Source organism: Ooceraea biroi, chromosome 1 (genome assembly GCF_003672135.1).
Source record: "Ooceraea biroi isolate clonal line C1 chromosome 1, Obir_v5.4, whole genome shotgun sequence".
NCBI lineage: Eukaryota > Metazoa > Arthropoda > Insecta > Hymenoptera > Formicidae > Ooceraea > Ooceraea biroi.
In genome coordinates, this window is record NC_039506.1 from 24,498,330 (window position 1) to 24,510,579 (window position 12,250).

General features: G+C 40.5%; 3 protein-coding genes across 3 annotated transcripts; 1 reads left to right on the plus strand and 2 right to left on the minus strand.

Moving 5' to 3' along the window:
* Positions 1-641: 641 nt before the first annotated feature.
* Positions 642-2,384, minus strand: LOC113562276. Its single transcript, XM_026971132.1, has 3 exons — positions 2,268-2,384; positions 2,005-2,092; positions 642-1,895 (listed from the first exon to the last, which is right to left on the minus strand). Exons 1-3 carry the CDS (start codon positions 2,335-2,337, stop codon positions 1,808-1,810), a joined length of 246 nt encoding a protein of 81 aa, XP_026826933.1. The 5' UTR covers positions 2,338-2,384; the 3' UTR covers positions 642-1,807.
* A 1,620-nt stretch (positions 2,385-4,004) lies between these two features.
* On the minus strand, positions 4,005-7,302 carry LOC113562724 (glycerate kinase-like). Its single transcript, XM_026972950.1, has 4 exons — positions 6,768-7,302; positions 5,920-6,481; positions 4,640-5,511; positions 4,005-4,271 (listed from the first exon to the last, which is right to left on the minus strand). Exons 1-4 carry the CDS (start codon positions 7,023-7,025, stop codon positions 4,005-4,007), a joined length of 1,959 nt encoding a protein of 652 aa, XP_026828751.1. The 5' UTR covers positions 7,026-7,302.
* An 897-nt stretch (positions 7,303-8,199) lies between these two features.
* On the plus strand, positions 8,200-12,227 carry LOC105281470 (trans-Golgi network integral membrane protein 2). Its single transcript, XM_011342722.3, has 4 exons — positions 8,200-9,714; positions 10,092-10,145; positions 10,232-10,389; positions 10,492-12,227. Exons 1-4 carry the CDS (start codon positions 8,526-8,528, stop codon positions 10,639-10,641), a joined length of 1,551 nt encoding a protein of 516 aa, XP_011341024.1. The 5' UTR covers positions 8,200-8,525; the 3' UTR covers positions 10,642-12,227.
* The last annotated feature ends 23 nt before the right edge of the window (positions 12,228-12,250 follow it).

The window sequence follows — 12,250 nt, forward strand, 5'->3', positions numbered from 1 at the left end:
TTTAATCACCGCGAAAAGATTAAATCTCATGAGAAAATCTTTACGGAGACTGCCGAATCACATTTGCGCAATATTTGTGGCGATCCTGTATTTATATACGAATATCTGTGAATTTACGAGATAATGAGTGTTTGCACGTGGCATCAGCATTAGTAGCATCAGCATTAGTTAGCCAGCGTTAGGTCAGCGTTCGTATCTAAGTTTATATTACGTAAGTAATGTTGATTCTATTTTAGTGTGACCCTTCTAATTAAAACTGGTTTATCTATTAAATATATCATCTTTCAAGTACGTACCATACGCAGATATGGAATGTATTACTGCTATCAGTGTTTGTTTTTACTGATAAATTTTATAATTAATTTAATTAATTTAAATTGATTTTTGCATAGGAGAATTTTAACGACATGCTATCTTTTATATCATCAACATTAAATTGATTTTTACATAGGAAAATTTTAATGACATGTTATCATTTATATCGTCAACGTTAAATTATTAATATTAATTATGTCAATAACTAATGCTGTGACGAACACTTGGTTAAAATGAAGTAATGATGAATTAATTAAGAAATATAATTTCATTATTGTATGGTAATTATGTCATTAATATTTCGGAGCTATATTATTAAAAAGAAAATTGAACCAGTGTGCATTTATTTATAATTTATACATAATTATTCACAAAGTATATTTACAAAGTATTATTCACAAAGTAATTAATAACATAACATATACATATACATAATATTTATAAAGTTACGTTTGGAAGAATTTACGTTATACACGGTTTGTCCAGGCCCTAGTGCGACTAATTTTTTGAATCTTTTTTTCTCCAGCACTATCTCTTAATGAGTTGCGTTAGGAAGCTTGACATTTTAGCTACGGCCATTCAAAATTTCAAGGCGCTGACATGCTGTGTCATTAGTTCTGACTTTAAATATAACAGTATCTTATTGATGCTCGTCGAAAAACATGCTTCGTACACGCTGGAGGATCAAAAAGACGTCAGAATCTTTTTGACTCACACTGCAAAGACACGCTAGCAGCGACAAAGATTGATCTGGATTGCATGAAAAATGTCGTAACTGGTAACAAAATATGATATTTTCAATATGAACCATTCACAAAACGGCAGAGGAAAGTGCACATGCAAAAGAGCTGAATCAAGACATTGTTCATCGTTTTCTTCAATTCGAAAGGAATAGTTCATAAGGAATTCATACCGGAAAGTTAAATGGTGAACGGTAAGTATTATTTGGACGTTTTGAATCCTTGGTGGAACAGGATTCTTCGACTTCTGAATAACAAGAGCAAGAATCTTGGCTTCTGCACGATAATGCAAATGCACAATCCAAGTACGTGATTTCCAGAAAAGACATCAAAGTACTTAAACATTCCCCGTATTCGGAGTTTATTTTGACTTCTCTGTCTGATTTGGTTCTATGTGATTTCTGGCTACTCCCAAAACTCAAGTTGGCGATGACAGGAAAACGTTGCGACAAAATTCAAAACATCTCAAGGTCTTCGACTGCGATTTTTGGAAGTTCCGAAAACGAAGTGCAGTGATTGTCTCGAAAAGTTTTTCAATTGCTTCCAGCGTTGTACTGACTCAGAAAAAGCGTATTTTGAATAAAAAAAATAAAAACCAAAGATAATCTTGTATTGTTTTGGTATTGGTCCATAGATATATTAAATATATTATATATATTATATATATTATATTATTTAATATATTATTTAATATATCTATGTATTGGTCGCATCAGAACCTGGTTAGACTTTCGCTGAGCGTTTACATCAAATCAGTTTCTACATCGCGGACAGCAAGTGGGATATTCAGAATGACGTTCTCCAAGATGTAAGCTCTTCGTTCTTACATTGCAGCTGCATCTAAAACAGGTAACAATATTAATCTAGCATCAACAACTAAATATTTTAATAAATGTAATTAATATATATAGAATAAAATAAAATTCCTTATATAAATTATCCAACTTACTCCTCTATGTTATACTTATTGCCCGTGCATGTCACTTTTATGCATCTTTCCCGATCTCCTGCGGGAAGCACCTCACTGAGGCAGTTTTCTGAAATAATATTCACGAATTCGTACACAAAAGAAACATGAATTTAAGAATTTATTTTTTGAAAGAATTTAAAATTGAATTTAAAAATCATGTTCAGAAATTCACTATACAATTCACTCATTCACAGAATACTTTCTCAAAAGTGTGTCAAGAGTTCCACAGTAAAGTTACGTACCGTATTTAGGAACCTGCACTGAGTAATGCACGAATAGCATGAAAATGCAGAGTAACGCAAGATGCTTCATCCTGAGTGATATGAGTGTATCGCGCGATGGAAATTCTATGGACTACTATGAGGGATCTTGATGCGAAGTAAATTTATATGATACCCTGCACAATCGTAAATACGCGGGGTCAGCGATAAAGATAAGGCCGTAAAAATGTTAGCGTATTCCACACTTGACTCTTGCCTCGTCGTACGTAATCTTTTACAGTTACGCCTCTTTTCTACGTACATATTATGTACTTGCGTTGGAAGCACGTTGCGTTCTCTCCTCTTATGAGTCCGCACACAGTTTCTTTTACAGCTTCTATCCGGTTATTACAATCATCCGCCATGACATCGCCAGCTTACCGACAAGCTCGATCGAATTAGACTGCGCGATATTAAATACAGAAGTTGGCGCGTGCAATTCTTGCAAGTGATACCCTCGAGGGGTGTTTTGGGGGTTCGATCGCGGCGAAACGGTAAGAAAGAACGCACTGACGCGTTCTAACGCGCGGATATGTCGCCGAGGGTAGGTGAGTCCATTCCCGGGGCTTTGTTGAGCGGGATTGGTACCGAGCCCAGGGGACACGCCGAGCTAGAAGATCTCTATTATGTCAAGGAAGGGCGAAATGAGCTTCCTGGGACTTTCGTTTCGTCCGTTCTCGCCTGCCGGCGAGCCGATCGTTCAATAGAGATCATCTCCGACGACGACGGATCTTGATTTGCGAAACGAATTCAACGATCACCACGTCCGTATTTTCGATCGTAATTTTGCATTGCATCGCGACTTTCGCGCTTCAAATTGCGTGATATTCTTGGAAGCTTGTTTATTATCGAACGACACTTTGAAAGAAATATTGAAGTGGCACAGTTGTATAATGAATAACACGCGATATCCCGATGCCCGAGAGGCCACGGGAATCATGAAGTTATCAACAGCGCGGACAGTTGTGTGTGAGGAGATAAGGTGTACGTCAGCATAAAATTATGTTCAGCGAACTTGGATTCGCGTCATCCAGTCGCGAAAAATTCAGTTTGCGATTTATTTTGCAGCGAGTGTTCCTGGATAAATCAACATTTGACGCGTTCTATTTTGAGCGTGAAAGCTTTCTTGCGTTGCATAAAAATCCTAACGTGACGTATATATTGCCGCAGGAATTTTAGATTTTTCAAATGGAGATACATACATACATCGCGCGCGGAGCTGAATCTACCTCGAGAACGTGCAATTCATTATTGTGTCGGCGATGAAATATTCATACGCGAATCAGAAAGAGGCATCAAGATTTGGGAAAATTCGCCGAGATGCGCACGCGGAAAATCTCGAGCGTGGCGAGGTTTCCGCGTCGGGCACGATCAAACGCTCGCGTCAAACGTGCTCCGATATTTATCGCAATGCATGTATGTGTGGCTGCGTGTCTACCGCATTTAACTAAACGTGTCTCATTAATGCAAATCTGTTTTCGAATGTACCATGAATGTTTAATGCGCTGAATGGGAAAATGAGATATGCGTGTGTTAAACCAAGAAGAAATCGACTTGCGCGAGCGCACGTGCGGATTCAGAGAGCGAGCGCAGTAAAATCCATCACAAAATCCAGCGTACAACAGGATCGTAAATAATCAACGGCTCTTCGGTGCTCCGAGCCGACAACAATATTGCAATACGCGGCACTACCATCGCCGATAACGTGCGATTGACAGGTCAGTCTCTATCGGCGCGTATCCCATCTTCGTCCACGTGACAGGCGCCGCTGCAGTTGCACTGGTAGCGTGCGATTCGTATAACATGCAGATCCCCGATGTCCGCCAACGCGTAATAATCCGCACCCTTTAACTGCAGCAGCTCGTCGCCCTTGTTGACACACGAGAAGAACAGATTGGCGTTGTTCTCTTGCAAAATCCGCTCCGGCAAAACGGTCGCGTATCTCTCCCTCATTTCCTCCGTGTCTCTCACCGCTCGGCCAGCTTCCTGCAAAAGGAAATTTGCACGAATCACTACGCTGCTGATCGGAGCGAGACGCTTCGTGCTAATACAAGTCGAAAGTTCCGGGCTATGCACGCTTCGCAGAGCGTCCTGCGAAGTGTCTTGCGAAGTTCCTCGCGAAGTTCCTCGCGAAGCAAGTGCCTGCCAAAGCCTCATTTGCGCACGAGAATTCCATGCTCCGCTTTTCCCGGCGGAGTTTTTCGCGGAACATTGCTGGCTTTCCAGCGTGAACTTCGGATATCTCGCACCTTCACTCTCCCCCGCACTCGCTTCAGCGATTTTATTCCGGCTGTGCACGCGCGCGATAAAAAATAAAGCGCGCACTGTCGCACCGCCAGCTCTTCGTTCCTCACCGCGATCTCTGATTCGCCGTGTTTACCCTCGATGAGGCGCCGCCACTCTAGGAGAGCCGCTCGGTGCACGTTGCACGCTTTTTCGTATTCCGGGTGAACATCGGTGGCAAGGCTCCTGTATCCGAATGCGCCAGCTGCGCCAGTATTACCGTCCTTTCCGCGAGAGCTACCGCCGGCGAACCAGACGGTGTACCCTCGCAAAATTGGATATTGCCGGGTACGCGTGTACCAATATAAGGCGAAGCGAAGCGCCAGCTCTTGATTGGGCCCACCCTTGCCGGGACGCACGCCGAGACGAACGGTCGGTCGACCGCCCAGCACGAGGCACAACCCCAGGCCCCACTTGTCCCCCGTGGGGAACATCTCCCACACCTGCCGGTCAGTCAACGGGCACACCGGACTCTCCTTCATCTGCTCGTACATCTCCAGCTTGGTGATCTTGCCCTCGGCCGCCAGGATCATCAGCGACGCGATCTTTGCGTACTCCTGCGCGAACTCATCGACGGTACCGGCACCGGTGGGGTTTAGTCTTATAGGGGACAGTCCCAGTTTGAGGACCTGTGTCGCCATGCCCTCCAGAGCGTCGTCGTTGCACGCGAGCACGCATTGCTGCACGAATTTGTACCTCTTCCGCTCGTCCAATCGGCCATCCGCCGCGCTGATCCGGGGGTTGAATTCCCCTAACAGCTCGCGAACGCTCTGCGATACTTTGTCGACGAGTTCGTACTTGGCCAGAATGGCCAGGGCCCTTCGATTCTTTGGGTCGTAAACGCACGGACCGCCTCCCAATTGTTCCGACGGTTCTGCTGACACGTCGGACATGACGAGGGTGACGACTTTGGCTGGATAAGCCTGACGCGCCAGATCACCGCCTGAAATTTTCCTTTCATTGTATTCCTTCCGCATAATTTGTTACTGTTTGAAAAGGTTGTTTTCCCGAAGGGGCTTGTGTACGCAATCATTTGTATTTTTCTTCGAAAACGGGGAGATATTTTTCCCGATACATTATTTGTCCGCACACATTGGAGGAAAGAAAACGTTTGTGTAACATAATGTTTCTATCTTTATGTTTTCATGTAATTAAATAAAAATTGCGATATATCACAAAACTGGATTAGAAAACTCGATTACTTGATCACACGATTAAATCGCTCCTCATATTTTATATTTATATTTGCCGATTTAATAGACTTCCGGAGGAGCGCGAGGAGCGGAATACGCGCGTCGAAAGGTTCATCGGCGATTAATAAAATTTTCTCGCACCCGACTAAACCACTTACCTCTTATCGCGGAGAGTTTATTCCTCACGATATTGATTTCCTCGGGAGTCGCATTAGTAGCTTTTAACCTATTGAGAACTCTCAATTTATTCTTCAGCGTGATTGTATCCCGCGGGCAGCACAGGAGATCGTCCACGTCTCGCGACAGCATGACAATCAGCAGATCACATTTTTTCAGCCGCTTGCAGTAATTCGCGATTTTCCGCGTAATCTCGACCGTCTTCTCGTCCGGCTGTCCATCCGTGCCGGCCTCGATGAAAGTTATACGGCTATCCAATTTGGGAAATGCTGCCGGGTAGCTCCACATCAAGGAGATCGATCTGCGAGGGACCACCATAAATCCCCGTTTCACCTGTTTGCCGAGCATCCTTTCGAACGTCGTGCTCGTCATGACTGCCTCCTTGCCCCAGCCGATGATGTGCACGTTGTTATTTATCCTGTACTTGACATCCTTAATTGTTAGGGTGGCACGGCCGTCGTATTTAATCTTTTTGGGTAGAATCGCTGACGGTTGAACGCATTTTATGCCCGCTTCGATAATAGCGCCGAGATCTCGGCGGATCTGTGTTCGTTAAAGATTTTCTCAAATTTATTAATGCTGACAACTGAAAATAATTAATTATAATATTATATTTCCGTAGCGACTTTCAGATCGGATAATGTCATTCTAGTAGTTGTATCTTGCAAATTATTTTTATGATTGAATTTGACGGTTTTAAAAATTTTAATGAATATTGCTACTAATATCTAAAGTAGGATGTTACACAATGTATTTCTTTTCGTTTATAATTTTTATAATTTTATAATTATGTAATGCGACTAGTATTACAGAATGATTGCGCTGTAACCTGCGACATCACTTTTTCCCCACGCACTTTTCCGGCATCCCTAATCTCTTTCTGCCAAATGTTCGCTTCCGTTTCGGAACGTGCGTTTTCTATCGCTATTCTGTCAAATCGCCTTCGCTTTAAAGAAAGTTCCACGTCGTTTATGACTTTCTGTCTCTTTGCTTCCACCGCCGCGACTTTCCGCGCTGTTTCTTCTTGTTTTAACGGATCGATCGCCTCCTGCTTGCGTTGCTTGTGCTTTCTCTTGTGTTGTAGCATGATTCAGCGGTATCCTTATGATTGTGTAACTGTCGGAAATAGCTGGATGCTCTAATATGCTTGAACGTTACATTTTTACGTTATATTTTAGGTTACTAAATTGAATGTGATTCATGTGATTTCAAATCTTCGAGAATTCAATAGCGGAAAGATGAAACTGCAATTCATGTTTACTTCATTCATATGTGTTTGAATTAATATTTATGTGAAACTTGGAAATATGATTACTACATTTCTTCTCTTTGTAATTAATTATTAAAATTGAAGAACACTCAATTGCAGTTAATTATAAAAATATTACATTGTGCCGCCTGATGCACAACAAGACAGTTTCTCTAGTTTTTAATTTTATATTTTTATATAGTTTTATTATTTTCTATCAGAAGTTCTTAATAATCATTATTATTTATCATTATTATTATCATTATTATTAAATGCATTGCAATCATATTTTAAACGTAAGATAATTTAAGCGTGTAAAGCCGCAGAATTATGCAGGATAAATTCAATAATAATATTATTATTAAAAATTATTATAGAATTATTATTATTATTATTAAATATTTAAAAACGAAGATGTGTTGATGATGCTGGCCATCATTATTGGAATCATCAGTGTATAAATCATATTCGTTCACTAAATGAGGCATCACGAGCTATCTTTCCGAGTTCTTGCGGACTAGCTTCCTCTACTTCACGGATAAGAGTGCGAATACGGTTCCATCGATGAATATCGTTGAGTACCGACTGGCACAAGTGAGTTCCGAGTCAGCATACATGGATAACATGGAGAACCACTGACGACCGATCGTCGGTGTTGAAGCTTAGGCACGATACAATCTAAAAGCAGACCAATTAAAATTATTTCAACATATTTAAATAATAATTAAAAATTTTATTATATTGAAAAATATTTTTAATGCTGTTCTACGTATTCCATAAAGATGTTACAAAATTCAAAATTGATAATATTTGCGCTAATTAATAGATACAAATATCTCTGTCGCGATGGACGTTCCGCGCTTCCATGAAGACTGCTAACAGAGCAAGGTCTCCACGTTAGCAATCGGAATTGTTCATTGTTGGTAACTTTATACTAGAATGACTTTCTACTTTAGGTGGCGCAGTCATCGTATACTACTTCAGAACGGTTCAGCATTGATACTTCCTGCTGAAACTCGATGATTTAAGATGGCGCGATGAATGTTCCGCTTCTGGAAACTTAACGGTGACCATACGCGTACGATAATATATTGAGTGTTTCTGGAAAATGTGGGAAAACTGAAGGTTATGATCAGGCGAGACCTTGATCGCATCACGTTTCCGAAGTGACACGTATCGCGCGTGCGAGAGTGCCTGGAGTCTCCCGGACAATGCTCGGCACCCGGGAAAGTCGGAGTTAACGCAGTGGAGAATTATGCTTGTCAAACGATAGGTGACCCGCGATTTTCCTAGTCCTAGTTCAATAGAGGCTCGCGAAGCTGGTCCTCCCGAGCAATCATGGAAAAGCGTTACAGTCCTCTGCTCTGCATCACCCTCGTGCCGAACTTTCTCGTGCTGTTCCTCTCCTTCACGCGGGTGACGAGTGCACCGGTCCCGATGAACATCATAAGTGTCATGAGGAATGACTCGAAGCTGTGCGAGGTGTCCAAATTCCTGTACAATTTAGCATACGTGCAGGACTGCGCCATGTGGTCATACCCCAGCAAACCTATCTCGAACTTCGATTTGCAGCTCGGGACGTTCTTATGCTTAGGCGTGTACGACACAGCGTACAAAATTTGTCAATATTCTAGTCAACAGCTGATTCCTACCAATGTCTCAGCAGTATTCGACTCGCACATGAAGCAGCGACTGGTCGTTAGCGGGAAGAATCAGACCCAGAAGACCGAGTTCTGCGATAATCTGCAGGGATACACGTCTCTGTACAATAAAACAGAATATCTCTGGGAACCACTGGTTGACAATATCAATGCACCTAGCATCTGCGTGAAGATGTGCTTCGACTTCAAGGATAAGTTACACCCGTTGTGTGCGGTACTTGAGTGGATTAAAAATATCGATGATAGCATCAAGAAAGTAAATCAAGAAACGAAACATGGCTCCGTGGTAGCTGGTAGTCAGCTGAATGATGAAGCGATCAGCGATGGTAAAACGATACCAACTGGAGCCAGAAGAATGTCCGAGGCGAAGGAGACCAAAGATCAGACTCTGAAGCCGGTTGTAACAGTTTCGAAGGATAACAGTAACGTTAAAGTGGATAACTCGAATGCGGCTAATGATGCACCGACTGGAACTGTGAAAGGTGATGCAGAAGTAAAATTTGAAACCGACAAACTAAGTAAAGATGGAATCCAGAAGAAAGTAAATAAGATTGAGACACAAGAGCAGAAATCGTTAGTCCCTTCCGCAGCTGAAGGAGAGAAAAAGAGTATCGTAGATGCTGGAGTTAATGTTGAAGTTACAAAGCCCGCGAAGAACACTCCTGCAAACAGTAATCCGCAAGCTGCGTCAGTAAACGATCTAGCAGGTAATGCGCCAAGCAAAGACGTTGCAAATCAAGGGCATGTGCAGGAACATGAGAAGGAGCAAGATACCGACGACGTTAAGACTAGCACGATATCTGAAAACACGCAAGACAATTATCCGGAAGAGGAAATGGAGCCTAATAGGGCCGATAATATTGATGGTACTAATATTCATAAAATGCGCATTCACATGATTCATTTCTGAAAGAAACGACGGAAAATATTTGTATAAATTATTGTAACGAATAAAATTAAAATGAGAATTATTGTAACGAATAAATGCCAACCTATGATTGGTATCTTGTTGCACGTTTCTGTGAAGTGACGTTTTGTTTGCATAGAATCTATATCTATATGAATAAAATATATGAATAATATATTTGCCTTTCTCACGGATAAACATCAAGTTCCACGCGTGCATTTGCATAGAAATTTATATCTTTGAACAACAACGGATATCTTGACTTAACGCTGTTTTTCTTATACATATTATTATTTTCATGCAAATATGATACATGTTGCGTAATTAAATTTTCAGATATAGACGACACAGTTCCACAACCAGATATCGGCAAGGAGTCTTTATCAGAGGGTAAAAGTTGCGCCCGTATCAATCAAATATGCTTTTTATAATCTTTTTATAATCTTTTACTAACTATATAAAATTCTTTTCTAAAGGGAGTCAAAACGAAATTTTGCAAGAACCCTCCGGACAGAAGGATAACTTGCAGTATTCCAACACAAGAATAGAAGACGAGTCTCACTTTTTCACGTACTTCACTGTGATCACCGTGGCGTGCATCGCTGGATATATCGGTTATCACAACAAGCAGAAGGCAAGAATTTCAGATTCATGCATGATTATATGCCTCATATTCGTCGCTGCTCCCATAACGATTCTCTTCCATTAAACAATCGTATATTTTAATACGTTTCAGATATTGGCGATCGTGTTGGAGGGTCGCAGGTCGAGAAGTAGTCGTGGTAGACGACGACCGAGCACCGCCAGTTATCGGAAACTCGATTGCACGCTCGAAGAAGCAGTTACATCGCAATGTAACGCCAACGTCACTCACGTCATATATTAATGCGAGCAAAGAGAGAGAGAGAGAGAGAGAGAGGGCGCGTCAAATTTTGTAATGTCTGTATTATAGTATTGCAAGTGTAATATATTTTGTATTTAAGCATACTTCTCCAGCGTAACATCTCACTTCTGATTTTCTAAGGATTGTTTCATATATTAGCGTTAAGTCGATTATTCGTGTCGCAAAATATCGGAAACTGTGAACACACGCGATGACATATATGTATTATAACGTTTGATAGTATGATATTAAAGAGCACACGCAGTTATATTTTCAGCTCTACTTACATCGAACTAAATATTTAACTCATAATACTTGTAAAATAAATTAGATTGTTTCCGATCAACAGCGCATTGTCGAAGCGCTTGCAAAATTTACTCTCCGTTGCGTTTATGTATTCAAAAATTATAATTTCCGGGCAAATGAAAATAAAAATTTTCGTTTACATTGCGTTTTCTGCTCTTTGATTTCAATTATTGATGGATATACAGGGTGTCCCACTGAACGATACAAGTGTGCCAATATATACCATGAAATAAAAAGAAAATGTTATCAATTTGTCAAATTAAAGACAGCAATTCACGAAAAACGATAGATTTTAATTAATCGAGAGATTTAACGTCGTCTTTCGCTGCAACGACGTCAAATCCAACGCAAATGCGGAGTGCTAAATTGGAATATATTTTCACAAAACATCTTTCATGTTCTCTAGATATCACTTTGTCTAATTATTTTGATAAATCGTGGTTTCTTTTTCGAGCAGTAGTATACAGTGCAACTATACCATGAGCATTCTCTTATGAAGAACACGTGACTGTCATTTTTACAGATATTTGAAGATATTATATGTAGTAAATATTATATTTGTACGAGTTACTTGTAGAAATTAGGATTACATGTAGAACATATTAAATTTTCTCGTTTTGGGTTTTGTCATAACGTTCGTGTGTGTAAATAGCTGAAAAATAGTGCGCTGAGCATTGTAGAAAAAGAAAACATCAACCAACTTAAAATTAATGCCGTATTTTGCGAGGCAACTTACATGTATGTACATACGTGAGCGTAAAAAACTAATGCATTAATTATTATTCAAGCACGTAATTTCCATTTCTTTTCGGACGATGTTATCGATCATGGTAATATTGAAATACGTGTTTCAATCAGCTTCAACTGTTTCGCGAAACAATCGTGGCGTTATCGCGACTCGCGCGACAAAGTAATTTTGCTGATGATAAAATCAAATTGAAAGCACTTACTGTAGCGAACTCGTTAACAGTGCAGGAAGAACATGATTGTTACAGACTTTACTAATATCCCGAAGTGCTTGCTGTGCATTGCCTGCATGATTCGATGATGTCGCGCTTTAACTACGTTTTAAGAGACGTAGCCGCGCACCGCGCCTACGAGATATTGTACTCTGCGAATAAATTATTTGTGTGATCCAAACGCATCTCGTAAATATAAAAAGAGAAGAAACAGAGTTTTATCGTACTCGTTAAATTTTTCAAACTCGATCTCATTAAAGTAGATTGCAAATTATCGCTGAAACAGTACGCAGAATGTAATTTTAAATGGAAATGAATTTTACCTTATTTTATCTTCTTTTTTTATT

Bases quoted from the DNA above. Each gene is read 5' to 3' on its own strand.
- LOC113562724 (XM_026972950.1), bottom strand. From the start codon at position 7,025: ATGCTACAACACAAGAGAAAGCACAAGCAACGCAAGCAGGAGGCGATC. The intron at 6,482-6,767 runs GTTACAGCGCAA...TAACGAACACAG, and splicing joins GGGAAAAAGTGATGTCGCAG to ATCCGCCGAGATCTCGGCGC. The intron at 4,272-4,639 runs GTGAGGAACGAA...TTCCTTTTGCAG, and splicing joins ACGGCGAATCAGAGATCGCG to GAAGCTGGCCGAGCGGTGAG.
- LOC113562276 (XM_026971132.1), bottom strand. From the start codon at position 2,337: ATGAAGCATCTTGCGTTACTCTGCATTTTCATGCTATTCGTGCATTAC. The intron at 2,093-2,267 runs GTACGTAACTTT...ATATTATTTCAG, and splicing joins AGTGCAGGTTCCTAAATACG to AAAACTGCCTCAGTGAGGTG. The intron at 1,896-2,004 runs GTAAGTTGGATA...TACCTGTTTTAG, and splicing joins AATAAGTATAACATAGAGGA to ATGCAGCTGCAATGTAAGAA.
- LOC105281470 (XM_011342722.3), top strand. From the start codon at position 8,526: ATGGAAAAGCGTTACAGTCCTCTGCTCTGCATCACCCTCGTGCCGAAC. The intron at 9,715-10,091 runs GTACTAATATTC...TTAAATTTTCAG, and splicing joins TAGGGCCGATAATATTGATG to ATATAGACGACACAGTTCCA. The intron at 10,146-10,231 runs GTAAAAGTTGCG...TCTTTTCTAAAG, and splicing joins CAAGGAGTCTTTATCAGAGG to GGAGTCAAAACGAAATTTTG.